This window comes from Rhinatrema bivittatum, chromosome 9 (genome assembly GCF_901001135.1).
Source record: "Rhinatrema bivittatum chromosome 9, aRhiBiv1.1, whole genome shotgun sequence".
NCBI lineage: Eukaryota > Metazoa > Chordata > Amphibia > Gymnophiona > Rhinatrematidae > Rhinatrema > Rhinatrema bivittatum.
In genome coordinates, this window is record NC_042623.1 from 234,868,658 (window position 1) to 234,885,571 (window position 16,914).

The 16,914-nt window shown below is 50.6% G+C and overlaps 1 protein-coding gene across 4 annotated transcripts in view; it reads right to left on the reverse strand.

Moving 5' to 3' along the window:
• The window catches only part of LOC115098813 (sentrin-specific protease 5-like), a 103,656-nt gene that overhangs the window by 31,531 nt on the left and 55,211 nt on the right, over positions 1-16,914 (reverse strand). For all 4 annotated transcript variants that reach the window (XM_029615787.1, XM_029615789.1, XM_029615790.1 and 1 more), the window contains 2 exons: positions 8,280-8,357; positions 1,225-1,362 (listed from right to left, as the gene is read on the reverse strand). In XM_029615787.1, coding sequence (XP_029471647.1) covers positions 1,225-1,362; positions 8,280-8,357 — 216 coding nt within the window. The remainder of the gene's footprint in view (positions 1-1,224; positions 1,363-8,279; positions 8,358-16,914) is intronic.

Consider the following 16,914-nt stretch of genomic DNA (forward strand, 5'->3'; position numbering starts at 1 on the left):
CAGGAACCAGCCCGCGGTTTTCCCAGTGCTTCTCTAAGTTCGTGTTGTCGTCCCCAAGGTAGCCCCGCTGGGACCTGACCTCTCCACAGAGACCCAGAGGCCGCGTACCAACTGGGCCCGAGCTGTGCACGTGACAACATGAGCTCCACTGCTCCTGCGTCGGTTCTGCAGCGCCATTAGCCATGTGCGCTGACTTGCCACTGTGATCTGACTGCTCCCCAGCTACCACCCAAAGCTGTTCTGCCTGCCACTCTGAAGCCGTCGGCTCTTCAGCACCATTAGCCATGAGCTTTGACTCGCTGCTGCAGTCTGCCTGATCTTCCTGAATGGGAGCTTGCTTTTTTTTTTGTTTTTTTCTTTTGCTGCGACGGCAGGTCTCCTCACCGCCCAAACAACCAGCATACAATCTGACCCGATTGAGCCGTGACCGAGCCGACCCGCAAGTTCGGCAGACCGAGCCTCGCACCATGTTACACGTGGCCAGGGGATCCTTACCCTAACAGCCACCCACCTCGCACACACTGCCGCTGAGAAGAAAAACAAAGTGGTCTAAAAATAATACCTCAGCTGCCCCAATTTTTTTTTTTTTTACTTTATTGCCAAAACAAGGTTAGAATATTTCCCTGGATTAGGCTGGAACACAGAGCTGCAAGTGGAAAAATGCTGCTGCCAAACTGCTTCACAAAGCCTCAAGCCACCTCAGCAGCCTCGTAAAAGGAAAAGGATCTGGACCACCAGATTTACACCCACAGATCTAAGGACCAAGCATACTAAAGGGTCACCAACCCCCAGCTCATCCACCTCAAACCAAGGGGAATGGTCCCACCAGGACCTAACAACCCCCTGGGAGGAAGGTTCTCTCTCTCTCCTACTTTCTAATTTTTTCCCTTTCTTCTTAACTGCAGAACTGTAGGTTGTGCACCATCTACCATCTGCTGGAGACAGAGAAATACCGAGGGACTGCAGGTCACACACTGGGTTATATACAGTGTCAGTAAAACTTTCTCTGTCTCCATCTGCTGGCAGGGAGGCAGGCAAAACCCAGGACTCTGGACTGATCTGTGTCATACAGAGAATGAGTATTTAATGTTTTGGGTATTTGCCAGAGATTTGCCACGGGGTATTTGACAGTGGATCGGCCACTGTTGGAAACAGGATGCAGGACTTTCAGTCTGACCTAGTATGGCAAAATCTTATGCTCCAAATATCTGAATAGTCTCTTACCTCAACACAGAACTTAAAATGAATGCCTTGGGAATCATAAAATGAAATAATTCGATCAGGGATGTTCACAGTAATAAGGGACCAGTGGACTTCCAGATGAATGGGGATTAACAAGAGGCTCTTTTTGAACAAATCCACCTGAAATAAAACATCAGAACAAGGTAATATGAGACAGCTTCCTGTTTAGATTTTTAAGTGACATTTTGCTATGGTCAAATCTATAAATAGCTAATGAATTGCACAAAACATCTTTCCTGCCCTAAAAATGACAAATGGCTGAATTTTATTAGCTTTGTTAGCCCGATACAAGAATCCTTTCTACCCAGCTACCTTGAGAGTTTTATTTTAAAAATGTTATCCCAGGAGAAGGTTGACACTTTGCTGAATTATGGTTGTACTATAATTAAGAATCCTGCAGTTGTGTGCCGAGAGACATGTTTCCTGATTGGGAATTTTGGAAAAACACGTACACACAGCATGTTATTATAATGGAGAAATTACTTACCTGATAATTTCATTTTCCTTAGTGTAGACAGATGGACTCAGGACCAATGGGTATAGTGTACTCCTGATAACAGTTGGAGACGGATCAGATTTCATCTGACGTCAGCCCTAGCACATATACCCCTGCAGGAAGTGCAGCTCTTCAGTATTCTCCTCGAAAAGCAATTGTGGATATATGTATGACTGAATAATTTGAATAACTTGATTAAGTTTATAACTTGGATAACTTGATTAACTTTATAACTTGGTTAACTTGATTAATTTAATTGGTTATAGCTGGAGACCGCCAGTGCCCTCAACCGAGAAAAGTCGACACCCGGTAGGATGGGTGTCCTAGTTTGAGGAAAGCATGGCTTACCCGTGAATCACTTGCTCTCGAGGATGTCACTCGAGAATTTCATGAATAATGGCAGCCGTGGGTGGGATGCTGAGTCCATCTGTCTACACTAAGGAAAACGAAATTATCAGGTAAATAATTTCTCCATTTCCTAGAGTGTAGCAGATGGACTCAGGACCAATGGGATGTATAAAAGCTACTCCCCGAACCAGGTGGGAGGCTGCCCGTGGCCCACTTAGTATTGCCCTTGCAATTGCTGTGTCCTCTCGAGCCTGAACATCCAGGCGGTAAAACCTGGAGAAGATGTGGATGGAGGACCATGTCGCCACCCGACAGATCTTGGCGGGTGACAGCATCTTGGTTTCCACCCAGGACACTGCCTGGGTTATAGTGGAATGGGCCTTGACTTGTAAAGGCAGTGGCTTGCCTGCTTCTACGTAGACCGCCTTGATGACTTCTTTGATCCAGCGGGCTATGGTTGCTTGCGAGGCCGCTTCCCCTTGCTTCTTCCCACTGTGAAGGACGAATAGATGGTCCGTCTTTCGTATGGATTCAGATCTTTCCAGGTATCAGACTAGGAGTTTGTCGACTTTGAGGGGCATAGAGTGCGAGACTCTTCCGAATTCTTATGCTCATCTGGCAATGGTAGCGAGATGGCTTGGTTGAGATGGAAGTGAGAAACCACTTTGGGGAGGAAGGACAGGACTGTGCGTAACTGGATGGTTCCCGGGGTGAGTCTGAGGAACGGCTCCCGGCAGGACAGTGCTTGTAGCTCGGAGATACGACGGGCCGAACAGACTGCCACCCAGAAGGCTGTCTTCAATGTTAATAGTTGGAGAGACAGGCCGCGAATAGGTCTGAAGGAGGCTCCTGCTAAGAAATCTAGGATCAGGTTGAGGTTCCAAAGAGGCACCGGCCACTTTAGGGGTGGTCGGATCTGCTTGACTCCTTTCAGAAAGCGGGAGACATCCGGGTGAGAGGCTATGCTGCCGCTCTCGCTCTTGGTTCCGTAGCATGACAATGTGGCCACCTCTACCTTGATAGAGTTGAGAGACAATCCCTTCTGTAGTCCTTTCTGCAGGAATTCCAAAATCGCAGGAATTTTGACTGAGAGTGGAACGATGTCGCGGTCCTCACACCAAGCTTCGAATACTCTCCAAATCCTTATGTATGTTAGGATTGTGGAGAACTTGCGTACTCGGAGCAGGGTGTCAATTACTGCCCCCGAGTATCCCCTCTTCCTCAGGCAAGTCCTCTCAATGGCCAGACTGTAAGAGAGAATCGAGCTGGATCCTCGTGGAGGATCTATCCTTGCTGGAGCAGGTCTCTGTATGGAGGTAGCGGGAGGGGGCTCCCTATCAGCAGCCTTCACATGTCTGCGTACCATGGTCTTCTTGGCCAGTCCGGGGTCACTAGAAGTACTGGTCCCCTGTGGTGTGTTCTATCTTGTGGATGATTGCGCCCAATAGGGGCCACGGTGGGAAGTCGTATAATAGAGTTTCCTGTGGCCAGGTCTGTACCAGGGTATCGATTCCCTGGGACTTGGGTTCCCGCCTGCAGCTGAAGAAGCTGGGCACTTGGGCGTTGGACCAGTTTGCCAGGAGGTCCATGGTTGATGTTCCCCAACGGTTTACTATCAATTGGAATGCTGTGGTCGACAGCCTCCATTCTCCTGGGTCTAGACTTTCTCTGCTGAAGTAATCCGCAGAAACGTTGTCTTTCCCCGCAATGTGGACAGCCGAGATCTCTTAAAGGTTCGCTTCCGCCCATGACATTAGGGGGTCTATTTCCAGAGACACCTGTTGGCTTCTGGTTCCTCCCTGACAGTTGATGTAGGCCACTGTTGTGGCGTTGTCTGGCATTACTCTGGCTGATTTGTCTTGGAGTCTGTGACCGAACCGTAGGCAGGCTAGTCTGACTGCCCGGGCTTCTAGGCGATTGATGTTCCATCCCGACTCTTCTTTGTTCCATTGCCCCTGGGCGGTTAGCTCTTGGCAGTGTGCTCCCCATCCTCGTAGGCTGGCGTCCATGGTGAGCAGGATCCAGGTTGGTGAGGATAATCTCACTCCCTGGCTCAGATGGCCTTTTTGTAGCCACCATCGTAGTTGGATCCGAACTTTGTCTGGGAGCTGAAGACATACGGTGTAGTTCTGGGACAGCGGATTCCATCGTGATAGTAGTGAGCGCTGTAGGGGTCTCATGTGAGATCTTGCCCATGGCACTACTTCCAGTGTGGATGCCATTCCGTGGGGCGAAGCTCGCTCAACACGGTTCACAGCTGGGTCATCAGTTTTGATCTCTTTGTCGGTGTCAGGATGACCTTGTCTTGTTTGGTGTCAAACCGGACTCCCAAGTATTCTAGAGATTGGGATTGCTGCAGACAGCTCTTGTTTGTGTTGACCACCCACCCGAGGCTCTCCAGTAGTTTTGACTCTGTTGGTCGCCTGGTGGCTTTCCTCTGGGGATTTCGCCCTGATCAGCCAATCGTCTAGATAAGGGTGTACGAGGATTCCTTCCTTCCTCAGTGTTGTTGCCACTACCACAATGATCTTGGTGAACGTCCGGGGTGTTGTGGCTAACCCGAATGGTAGTGCCCGAAACTGGTAGTGACGGTCCAGGATCGTGAAGCGTAGAAAACACTGATGCTCTTGATGGATCGGAATGTGTAGGTAGGCTTCTGACAGATCCAGGGATGTAAGGAACTCTCCTGGTTGTATCGCCCTTATTACCGAGCATAGGGTTTCCATGCGGAAGTGAGGAATCTTCAGGTGGCGGTTGACCGGCTTGAGGTCCAGGATGGGCCTGAACATTCCTTCTTTCTTGGGAACGATAAAATAGATGGAATAATGTCCAGTATTTATTTGTTGTGCGGGCACCGGTGTTATAGCCTCTAAGGCTAGCAATCTGGTCAGTGTAGCTTCCACTGCCATCTTCTTGGAAGGGTCATGGCAGAGGGATTCCACAAACTTGTCCGGAGGGAGGTGGTGGAAATCCAGGTAATATCCCTCTCGAATGATGGCTAGGACCAAACTTGTCCAAAGTTATCTCGACCCATCTTTGGTAGAATAGGGCAAGCCTGCCCCTATGGCAGTACGCCTTCTTCAAAGGTAATATCCCTGATTTTCATTGTGGGGTGTGGCTGGGGCCTGGGCTGGCTCCCCTTTTGTTGTGCTTGTTCCAAAAGGAATGGCTCCTGCTTGCGGGGCGAGCTGCTTGATATGTGCTTCTGTATGGGTTGAAGTGCTGTGATCCTCTGCCCCTGGAAGTTCGGGGGAAGGGTCGCTGGTTTCTCTTATTCCTGTCCTCTGGTAGCCTCGGCAGTGAGGATTCGCCCCATTTGTTGGCTAGTTTAGTTCGCTTCCGAACAGGAGGGTTCCCATGAAGGGCATCCTTGTGAGTCTCGTTTTGGAAGATGCGTCGGCCGACCAGCTTCAGAGCCAGAGTTGTCTTCTGGCTGCCACAGCTGATGACACTCCTCTAGCTGTGGTGCGCACCAGATCAGAAGCGGCATCCATGAGGAATGATACTGCTGGTTCCAGGGCTTCCCCAGGAGTGTTGTTCCTGGTCTGTGATAAGCAGGCGCGTGTCACCACGGCACAGCAGGCCGCGATCTGTAGAGACATAGCAGAGACGTCAAAAGACTGTTTGAGGATGGATTCCAGACGTCTGTCTTGAGCATCCTTGAGTGCTGCTCCTCCCTCCACTGGGATAGTAGTGCGCTTCGAACCGCACAGACCATGGCATCCACTTTCGGACATGCCATGAGATCTTTGGCAGCTGGGTCCAGAGGGTACATGGCTGCCAGAGCACGCCCCCCCTTTGAACGTATTCTCCGGGGCATCCCATTCCAGGTCAATTAGCTGCTGTACAGCTTGTAATAGTGGGAAATGATGGGAGGTCTGATGGAGTCCCTCTAGTAGGTGATTTGTCTTAGGTTCCCCCGAGGCACTTGTGCCCGGGATAGCAAGCTCCTTCAGGCTGTGTGTGACCAGGTCTGGAAGCTCGTCCTTGGTGAAGAAGCGCCTCATGGTTCGGTGGGGCTCTGTCCCCGGGGGGAATTCCCCTTCCTCCAGGGGTTCTGATTCCTCATCTGAGTTGTCCGTGTCCCAGAAGGTGGGGCTTCTGGGCGGTGGAATCACTTCCCTGGGCATAGAGGGTCCCGGGATGTTGAGGTCCTCTGGTGGAGGTTGTGGCCGTATTATCGGAGGCCCCGGTTGCATGTGGACGAAGGTATGCAGGTCTTTGAAGAATTCCACCCAGGAGATAGATGCTGGGTCTAAATTAAGAGGTGCTGTGTCCCTGGGGAGCCCCATTTGAGGGAGGATCCCGCTGGGAGGCGCTAGGTCCAGCGAACTGTTTGAGAAGCTGGAACCCAGCACCGGCTGGGGAGGGCAATGGGCTGGATCCCCCAGGGCCTCCTCGCACTGTATACACAGGGCCGTGGCCTCCTCATGCGCTGCAGCTCTAATGTGGCATGCTGGGCAAAGGCCCTGAGCCTTGAGCTTCTTTTCCGGTGGTGCCATGGCTTGTGCGCGTAAAATACAGTTATGCGCTCCGGTGCGTCGAAGTTGTGTGCATAGGATTGGTATGCGCTTAGGGAGATGTACGCGCTGCTGTGCGCTCAGATCAAAGTTTTGCGCCCGGCACAGTAAGCGCATGCCTGTGCGCACGGTACTTGGGCGCGCGACGTTGTGCGCACAAGGTATTTGTGCGCACGGCTCGCCTCTGTGCGCACGGCTCGGGGGCGAACAGATCAAAATGGTGACGGCGACCACGCGCACAATATGGCGACCACCTCGGAGGGTCTCCACGTGGGAGGACCCTCGGATCTGACCGGGGTCTAGCCCTCCTAGGGCAGATCAACCCGGTGGCACTGGTCCCGGCTGGCGACCTGTGCGACTCCTCGAGCTTCGGAGACCGGAGACTTTTAAATAGATTTCTACCTTACCTTGTCTCGGCGCTTCCCGGTCTCGTTCCGAGCGGTCTCCGGCTGCGGGGGGGGGGGGAGGAGGAGAGGGAAAATACCTTCACTGCCTTGCTCAAAGTTGCACCCGCTGTCTCTCAGCCTCACCAGATGTTGGGGGCTAGGTCCCCGCCGAGGGTAGGCCGCCAGACCGAGGCTTACATCCGAGGGATCGCGGAAATCACCTCGGGAATTCTCAACTGGGGGAGAGACCCAATGGGTGTCACCGCAGGAGAGCAGGGCTCGTCTGTAGAGGTAAGATTTCTTCTTGTTTTGGTTTTCTTTGCTAAATTACTCTAACGATGTGCTAGCGTGCATAGAGTCCCGAACTGCTATGGAGACAGAAAATACTGAAGAGCTACACTTCCTGCAGGGGTATATGTACTAGGGCTGACTTCAGATGAAATCTGATCCGTCTCCAACTGCTATCAGGAGTACACTATACCCATTGGTCCTGAGTCCATCTGCTACACGCTAGGAAAGTATTCATTTTCTTATGGTTTCCTCAAACTTCTTTTACGTTGACGAGAGGCTTTTGGAAAACAGAAGGCTAAAGATGATTAGTTATGTGCATAAACTCATATGCAGCCCTGGATTTATACTGTTAATTTTCTGCTCTTCCTTTACATGATTTGTGTCTTTACACAAGCTTTCTCTGAACATCATAAATTTTGAATAATTTGTTTGGCTTATAGTGATAACTTTAGTAGTATATTTGCTGCAACCACTCTGTTTTCTTTGCTTTGTTTCTCTGGTTCCCGTTTTATCTCCTATTGATTTTTTGCTTGTTTGGTTTTCTCACATTAACATTAAAGCTTCTTTAGAAATAACATTTAATTAAAGAAATGGCCTGCTGGCTCAGTGGCAGTGCTATATCCTGCCATGCGGAGGGACCTGGATTTTAATTCACAGCCCAGGTCTCTCTCCCACTTCCCAGATTAGTCAATGATGATGCAGAGGGAGCATTCACAGCCGCTTGGGGGGGGGGGGGGGGGGGGGGGAGTCCCAGGCATCTGGAAAGAACAGATGTAGAGCCCACAATTCCAGAAGAAGCCCTGGTGCATGGCTCTCAGCTGAAAACTGCTGCAGCGAGGACTCTTCTGAGTGAGTTGGAAAAACATATAAAACAAGGGAAACCCCACCCCTCAGGTTGTTTTGAATGAAGCCTTATAGCACTGGATCCCACACCAGATTCCAAATGAGCTGTAAGAAACCACCAACTCCCCCGCCTCTCAGACATTGCAAACATACCTTTTTAGTCCATCTTTTTACACCATTATATCCTTTGGTTACCAGCTGTCTGTGAAAAAAGCTGTTAAAGAAGTGAACCTAGAATCAAAATACAAAGAGTACAGATTATTACACAGAAGCAGGGCCAAACATTTACCAAATGCTAGCAATGATTTTCATGTTAGCAACACAAAAAATATAGAACACAGTACCTTTAAACAGGCACTTATTTACAAAAAAAATGCTATAGGACTAAAACTGAAAGAGGGCTGAAAGGAAAATTAGTTCTTACCTGTTAATTTTCGTTCCTGTAGTACCACGGATCAGTCCAGACAGTGGGTTGAGCCTCCTTTCCAGCAGGTGGAGACAGACTAAAACTTGAAGGATGCCCTATATCAGGAAAGAGCCTATCCTCTACCCCTTCAGTATAACGTATGTCAAAGCATAAAACAACAAACCGAAGAATAGGATCAAGCAAGAAACTGTAAAGCTCAACAGAGCAAAAATAGAATAATGTAGAAAAACATGGTATACCTATACGCTCTTGCATCAACTTGGTATAAGAAAAGACCAAGGCTTCCGGTGTAATTGCTCAGTAATCTTGCACAAAAATATATGAAAATCTGCAGACCTGCAAGAAAACAAGCTTCGAGAAAAGACAGACAGGGAAGAGCGTCTGGACTGATCCGTGGTACTACAGGAACGAAAATTAATAGGTAAGAACTAATTTTCCTTTCCTGTACGTACCCGGATCAGTCCAGACAGTGGGATGTACCAAAGCTTCCCTAAACTGGGTGGGACCGAGACAGTCCCGCTCAAAGCACTTGCCGCCCAAAGGAACCGAACACCGGAGCGTGTACATCCAGACGGTAGTGCCGAGCAAAAGTGTGCAGAGACGTCGAAGTGGCAGCCCTGAAAATCTCCTGCGGGGAGACAAACTGACTCTCTGCCCACGAAGTAGCCTGAGAACGCAAGGAATGGGCATTCAGACCCTCAGGAAGCGGACGACCTTGACAAAGGTATGCCGAGGAAATGGCTTCTTTCAACCAACGCACAATCGTGATCTTAGAAACCTGCTTACCCCTGTTGGGACCACTCCAAAGGACGAAGAGATGGTCCGATACGTGGAAGTCATTAGTGACCTGGAGATAACGAAGCAAGATTCATTTGACATCCAGCCGACGGAGGTCACCACCAGCCGTACCCGCGACCTCCTCCGGTGAGAACGCGGGGAGTTCTACCGACTGGTTGACGTGGAAAGCGGAGACAACCTTAGGTAAGAAGGAAGGAACCGTCCTGAGAGAGACCCCGGAATCCGAAAAACGCAAGAAGGGCTCCCGACAGGACAGCGCCTGAAGCTCGGAGATACGGCGAGCAGAGGAAATAGAGACCAGAAAGACAGTCTTTAGAGTAAGATCCTTGAACGTAGCGTGGCGAAGAGGCTCGAAGGGAGCCCCACAGAGAGCACGAAGGACTAGGTTGAGGCTCCATGACGGACACGAGGCCCGAGAGGGGGGGCGGAGGTGTCTAACACCCCTCAGGAAACGAATCAAGTCAGGGTGAGCTGCTAAGACATGACCGTCCACCCGACCCAGGAGAGAGCCGAGCGCAGAGACTTGAACGCGTAGAGAACTGAAGGAGAGGCCCTTAGAGAGACCCTTCTGAAGAAAAGAAAGAATCAAAGGAATCTAGGTGGAGCGCGCAGGGACACCCGCCTCCGTACACGCGAACTCAAAAACTTTCCAGATGCGCACATAGGCCAGAGAAGTCGACTGCTTCCAGGCTCGCAGCAGGGTGGAGATGACCTCCTCCCTATAACCTTTGCGCCTCAGGCGACGCCGTTCAAAAGCCAGGCTGCAAGACAGAAGCGATTGGCCTGGTCGAAATATACAGGCCCCTGCCGGAGGAGACGAGGAAGATGACCGAGGTGCAGGGGCCCGTCCACCGCTAGATTGATGAGATCCGCGAACCACGGCCTTCGCGACCACTCGGGAGCGACGAGAATCACCGGTCCCCGGTGGAGCTCGATTCTCCTGAGAACTTTCCCCACCAGTGGCCACGGGGGAAACACGTACAGAAGGACGTCCGCTGGCCAAGGTAGAGCCAGAGCATCCACGCCCTCTGCGCCGTGCTCCCTCCAGTGGCTGAAGAACCGATTGGCCTTGGCATTGCGCAGAGTCGCCATGAGGTCGAGGTGAGGAGGACCCCACCTGTCCACTATCAGAGCCATGGCCGCGTCCGAGAGCTCCCACTCTCCCGGATCGAACGACTGCCGGCTGAGGAAGTCGGCTTGAACATTGTCTTTTCCGGCGATGTGAGAGGCCGCAAGGCACTGTAGGTGACGCTCCGCCCAAGCGAGGAGACGGCTGGCTTCTAAGGCTACCAGGGGACTGCGAGTGCCCCCTTGGCGATTGATGTAGGCGACTGTGGTGGAGTTGTTGGACAGGACTCGTACCGCCTTGCCGCGGATCAGGGGAAGAAACTCCTGAAGAGCCAGGCGGACTGCCAAAGTTTCCAGTCGATTGATGTGCCAGCGCGACTGAGTCTGCGACCATGTACCCTGGGTAGACTGAGAAAGGCAGACCGCACCCCAGCCCAACAGGCTGGCTTCCGTGGTCACTATCGTCCACTATGGAGCTTGAAGAGGCATCCCTTGCAGGAGATGAGGAAGAGACAGCCACCACTGTAGAATCCAAGAACAGAAGGACTACGTGGAACTGCTCAGACACTGGCTGCCAACGGGACAGCAAAGCTTTCTGTAACAGACACATATGAGCAAAAGCCCAGGGGACAAGGTCGATGGTAGAAGCCATGGATCCCAGGACTTGGAGATAATCCCAGGCTGTCGGGGAAGGTAGGGCAATCAAAGTCTGGACCTGATTGATCAGCTTGAGGGCTCGCGCCCGAGGTAAGAAAACCTTGCCTACTCGGGTGTCAAAGTGGGCTCCCAGAAATTACAACTCCTGGGAGGGCTGAAGCTTGCTCTTGGAAAAGTTCACTATCCACCCGAGAGAGGCAAGGAGCTCCAAGACGCGATCCACCGCCCGCCGGCAAGAGGTCTCCGACTTGGCTCTGATGAGCCAATCGTCCAGATAGGGATGGACGAGAATCCCCTCCTGGCGCAAGGCCGCCACTACTACTACCATGACCTTCGTGAAGGTGCGAGGAGCGGTCGCGAGGCCGAAGGGGAGAGCTCGAAACTGGAAGTCCTGGTTGAGAATGTGGAATCTGAGATACTTCTGATAGTCGAGGTGAATGGGAATATGAAAATAAGCTTCTGCGAGATCGAGGGAAGCAAGGAACTCTCCGGGGCGGACCGTCGCAATGACCGCCCGCAGGGTTTCCATGCGGAAGTGGGGGATCTTGAGAGCCCGATTGACTCTCTTGAGGTCCAATATTGGGCGGAAGGACCCGTCCTTTTTGGGCACGGTGAAGTAAATAGAATACTGGCCGGCGCCGATTTCCCTTTCCGGGACGGGGACCATCGCTCCCAGATCCAGAAGCTTGGAGAGAGTCTGGACCACCGCGTCCCTCTTGGCCCGGCCGCAAGGCGAGAAAAGAAAGAGATCTGGAAGTTCCCAGACGAGGTCGAAAGCGTACCCGTCTCTGATAATGTCGAGGACCCACTGATCCGACGTGATCTTGACCCATTCCTCGACGAACAGGGAGAGGTGTCCGCCGAGGTAAGGAACCGAGGAATGGGTCGGCTGAAAATCATTGCATGGCAGGTTTAGCGGTGGCACGCACGGGCTGGCCCTCGCGAAAGGGCCGTCTGCCACGAAAGGACTGCGACCAGGACTGCACACGAGAAGACCCCCCTCGCAGAACCGCCCCGCCCCCGAGAAGCGAAGCGACGCTGGCCCCTGAAGCGAGAGGCCGCGAAGGATCGGGAAGACTTAGGGCGGTCCTCTGGGAGCTTATGGACCTTGTTGTCAGCCAAGGAGTCCATAAGCTTCTCGAGATCCTCGCCAAAGAGCATCTTACACAAGACCAGCCGGGTCTTCGAGGACTGATCAGCCGACCAGTGGCGTAGCCAAAGGAGCCTCCGGGCCGCCACTGCCGAAACCATCGCCTTCGCCTGGACACGGACCAGATCGTAGAGGGCGTCCGATACGTAAGCGGTTACTGCCTCACCTGGCGGAAGCTCCCGGGCGCAGAGTAACTGTTGGACCCACTGGAGGCCCGCTCGCATCATGAGACTGCTACAGCAAGACGCCCGGACCCCGAGGGTCAGAACGTCAAAGATGCGCTTCAGGTGAGCCTCCAGCTTACGATCTTGTGAATCCTTCAAGGCTGTGGAACCTTCCACCGGAATCGTGGTGTGCTTGGCCACTGCAGAAACATACGAATCCACCGATGGATATCGCAACAGCTCCAAGCCCTCCTCCGGGAGGGGATAGAGCTTATCCATCGCACGCCCCACCCGAAGCGCACCCTCAGAAGCCTCCCATTCCCGCAGGACAAAGAGCTTAAAGCATGGGGTGGAAGGGAAAGGCTGAGGCCGGAGCCCTCCCAGAACCGGGTTCATATCCTTAGGGAGTGAGGCCATGAGATTATCCACGGAGGGACTCTCCAGACCCAGCTCCTGCAAAACAAAAGGGAGGAGGGGCTCTAATTCCTCCTTACGAGAAAGACAGAGGGCTCTAGGGTCATCCCCCTCTAGGGGGGGGGGCATCTGCCGAATCTGAGGAAGCAGCGGGGTCCGAGGACACGGGAGACACCGGGGGGGGGGGGGGGGGGCGCGCACCCCCGGGACCACCCGCACTGGTCCTTGGGGCTCTGCGGCCGGTCCAGTGGTCAACGGCACTGAATGAGGGAATTTTGGCGGGGGGGGGGGGAGCTTTCGTCCAGCTCATGCAGGCTAGCTAGATAAGATTTGTGCATGAGGAGGACGAAAAGGGACCGCTGAAAAAGGGACCCTGGATTTGGCGGGGGGGGGGGGGGGGGGGGGGGAAAGGGAAGGTCAGGACCCCCCTCCTGGGCACCTGCGGGGGCCAAATCGGGGGTTAAATCAAAAAAATCTGGCCTCCCAGCCCCAGGGAGCACTGAAATCGGCCCCGATGAAAAATCCAAGATGGCGGCCGTTCCCGGCTCTGCCGACCCGGGAAAAGCCTAGCCATACTGGGAGGAGTGGAGCCCCGGGCTAAATTTGCTTGTCCTGCCGAGGAGGGACCTTCCTCACCCGGCAGGCAAGCAGTGCAGAGGCCCTGCCGTGAAAAACGCGAAGAGGGCAGCCCACAAGAAAGGCAGGCTGCCAGCCGGGACATAGCTAAGCCACGCCTGAAGAAAAGAAAAGCTGAAAAAAAACGCTTGATTGACAGCCTGCACTGCAGGAGAGAGCAGGCGGGAAACCTGCTGCCTTCAGCTTCTCTGGCTGCCGGTTCTAGCCCTACTCTGACCAGAAAAAAATAAAAAAGCTGGTCAACTGCTGCAAATAAGTTAGAGGTAGGTGAGTACCTGCAACTTATTGAAAGTTTGAAACTTTTAAACTCCTTTTTTTTTTTTTTTACTGAGCGCAGCAGCGGGTTAAAAATCCTCTCGGCAGCCAGAGGGGGAACGAGGCCCAGAGAGCGTCGGTCCCCACACCTGGAAGCGTCCACGGACTCAGGACTATGCAGGGAACCCCCTCCTGCAAAAGGGGCAAAGCCCCCCTGAGCCGGGCAAGAGCTGGGAGACGGACGTCTCCCACACAAAAACAGTAAAAGCACTAAAAGGCGGCAAAATTTCCTTCATAGATTTTTTCCTTTGTTTCTAAAACAAGCAGGAATCAAAATAACTACTTGCTTGAGCCGAAAAGAAAGAAGAAGAGGCTGACCAGCCTACAGCAGAGAACCGAAGGGGAGATGCTGCACCTGCTGGAGACAGACGAATACTGAAGGGGTAGAGGATAGGCTCTGTCCTGATATAGGGCATCCTTCAAGTTTTAGTCTGTCTCCACCTGCTGGAAAGGAGGCTCAACCCACTGTCTGGACTGATCCGGGTACGAACAGGAACATTATTTCTAAACTGAGAAAAACTAGTATATTTTACCTGGATGAAACAAAACTAAAATTAACTTAGCACAGAAATTACATCATGTTTCAAACCTGGAAGCCAGAATGTCTGAAATGTATTTGCTTACAGTGCATGAGCCTATCAATAGAATTCAACACAGTGATAAAACGAAACTCTAAAAGTCAAACAGCCTGAAATCAGATCACTAGCAACTTCAGGGACAAGAAAAGGGATCAGATTATTTGCAGCCTCTGGGATGGCAGTGAACCATACACAGCTGACATCTGAAAACATTACTACTGATGCAGCTTGGAATAATAATGCAAAAACATGCAGCTTGGAATAATAATGCAAAAACATCTATTTATGACCTTCTTGTTTTCTATCCTTCATTCTGCCTATTGGTTATCCCCACGCCCAGTTACTCTCCCTGTTGAAATGTACTTTCCAACCTTGCAGTTATTATGTGAACCGGTATGATGTCCCCACAAATACCAGTATATAAAAGTTTCTAAATAATAAATAAATATTTCATCTAAAATAATGCCAAAAGAACCTTGGCTACATCACCTACAGTCCCTGCTGCTAAACAGAAATGCCAAATATTTGACAGGAGGCCAGCTTCAAAACAAGAACAAAGAATGAATCAAAGTTACTGTTTGAAATCAGCACTTAAAGGAAAGCAACTAAAAGTAAGAGAGAATAAAAAGTCCAAGAGATAAAGAAATGTAGGCTAGAGAAGTGCATCAGCTACCATATATGCTCTATTAATAAGTGCAGGTAAGAACAGTACCACATGGAAAAAATGCAGTGAACTCTATACCTAGGATTCCCTTTCAGCATTATTAAACCAGTAAACCTGTGTTCTCTCACAGTCAGCCATGGCACAGACATCAAAACTGCAGTTCCTTCAATTTAAAGCTGTGCTTGTGTTGCCCGATAGATCTAAACCTCAACAAGACCTTTAGTCCCAAGTTAATTAATAAACAGTTTTTTCAGGGGAATCAAGATGGCGGACTGAAGAAGAGACATGGAGGAGGCTGCTGGATTTTGTATACCTGTTTACTACGGTTGTTGGAAAACATGCCGCATACCAAGCGTAAAGGGAAATTCAGGGAAGTTGCCTCAAACTCTTCCCCAGCTGGCCCGATACAGCAAAGAATAGAGAGCTTCTTCCCCTCTGACCCCGGAAGAGCTCCAGCTGGAAGCGCTGTGACTCCCATCTCGGAGCTAATGGCGGCGTCATTAGCTTCGTACATCTCGTTGAGCCCTGGAGCGCCAATAACTCCCTCCCCTCCCTTCAATGAAGCGACCTTTGGAGTGAATCAATCCGAGGAAGACCTTGTAGTAGGACAAACTCTCTCAGAGACTGAGGAGGTGAACCTATCGGGCGAGTTGGTGAACCCCGAAGTAAGTGGAAAAATTTAACATTTTCCACAGTGTAAGACAACTCACTTCGGGGAGAGAGGAAGGACGCCAAGAGTTGCTAATGGCATCCAGTCCTCGGGGAGGAGGAGGAATCGCCAGTGGGCACAGTATTGTGGGGATCCCTGGCACTACAAGTTTGGTATGTGCTATCCCTGAAAAGAAAATTGAAAAGCCTTCAGTTATTACATTGGATTCTGTTTGGACAGCTATTATGACCTTGGAGCAGTCAATTTCATCTTTGATTACTGTGGTAGCTGATATAAATAGACGTTCACAAATATCGGAACAAGAAGTATCTTTACACACTTAAAATTGAAGAAATGGATCAGAAAATGATTCAAGTACAGAAGGTTCAAACTGATCTTTTACAAGGAGAAATGGCAGTTAAGGAAATTAGAAAAAATTGAAAATGAAATAAGGTTTCTTAATCTAAGAGTACTAACTTCCTCAGATTCAGTATATCACGCCACGTGAGCAATTTAAAAAATACCTTCGGGAGGTTTTAAAAATAACTCCTGAAGCTGTGCCAGCCCCTTGCAAAAATATACTTTTCATCCTTTGATAAAGAAGCAGTGCCGCAAGAACAGAGTATAGCGCCAGAACCTTTAATATCTAATTTATCTACCTTGTTGGAATCATCTGGTGAAGAGCAAGTACTTAGATGTGGAACTTTATTAGTTAGGTTTATTTTTACATCAGATAGAGATCTAAGAACATAAGAACATGCCATTCTGGGTCAGACCAAGGGTCCATCAAGCCCAGCATCCTGTTTCCAACAGTGGCCAATCCAGGCCATAAGAACCTGGCAAGTACCCAAAAACTAAGTCTATTCCATGTTACCATTGCTAGTAATATCGGTGGTTATTATCTAAGTCAACTTAATTAATAGCAGGTAATGAATTTCTCCAAGAACGTATCCAATCCTTTTTTAAACACAGCTATACTAACTGCACTAACCACATTCTCTGGCAACAAATTCCAGAGTTTAATTGTGCGTTGAGTGAAAAAGAACTTTCTCCAATTAGTTGTAAATGTGCCACATGCTAACTTCATGGAGGGCCCCCTAGTCTTTCTATTATCCGAAAGAGTAAAAAACTAATTCACATCTACCCGTTCTAGACCTCTCATGATTTTAAACACCTCTATCATATCCCCCCCTCAGCCGTCTCTTCTCCAAGCTGAAAGTCCTAACCTCTTTAGTCTTTCCTCATAGGGGAGCTGTTCCATTCCCTTT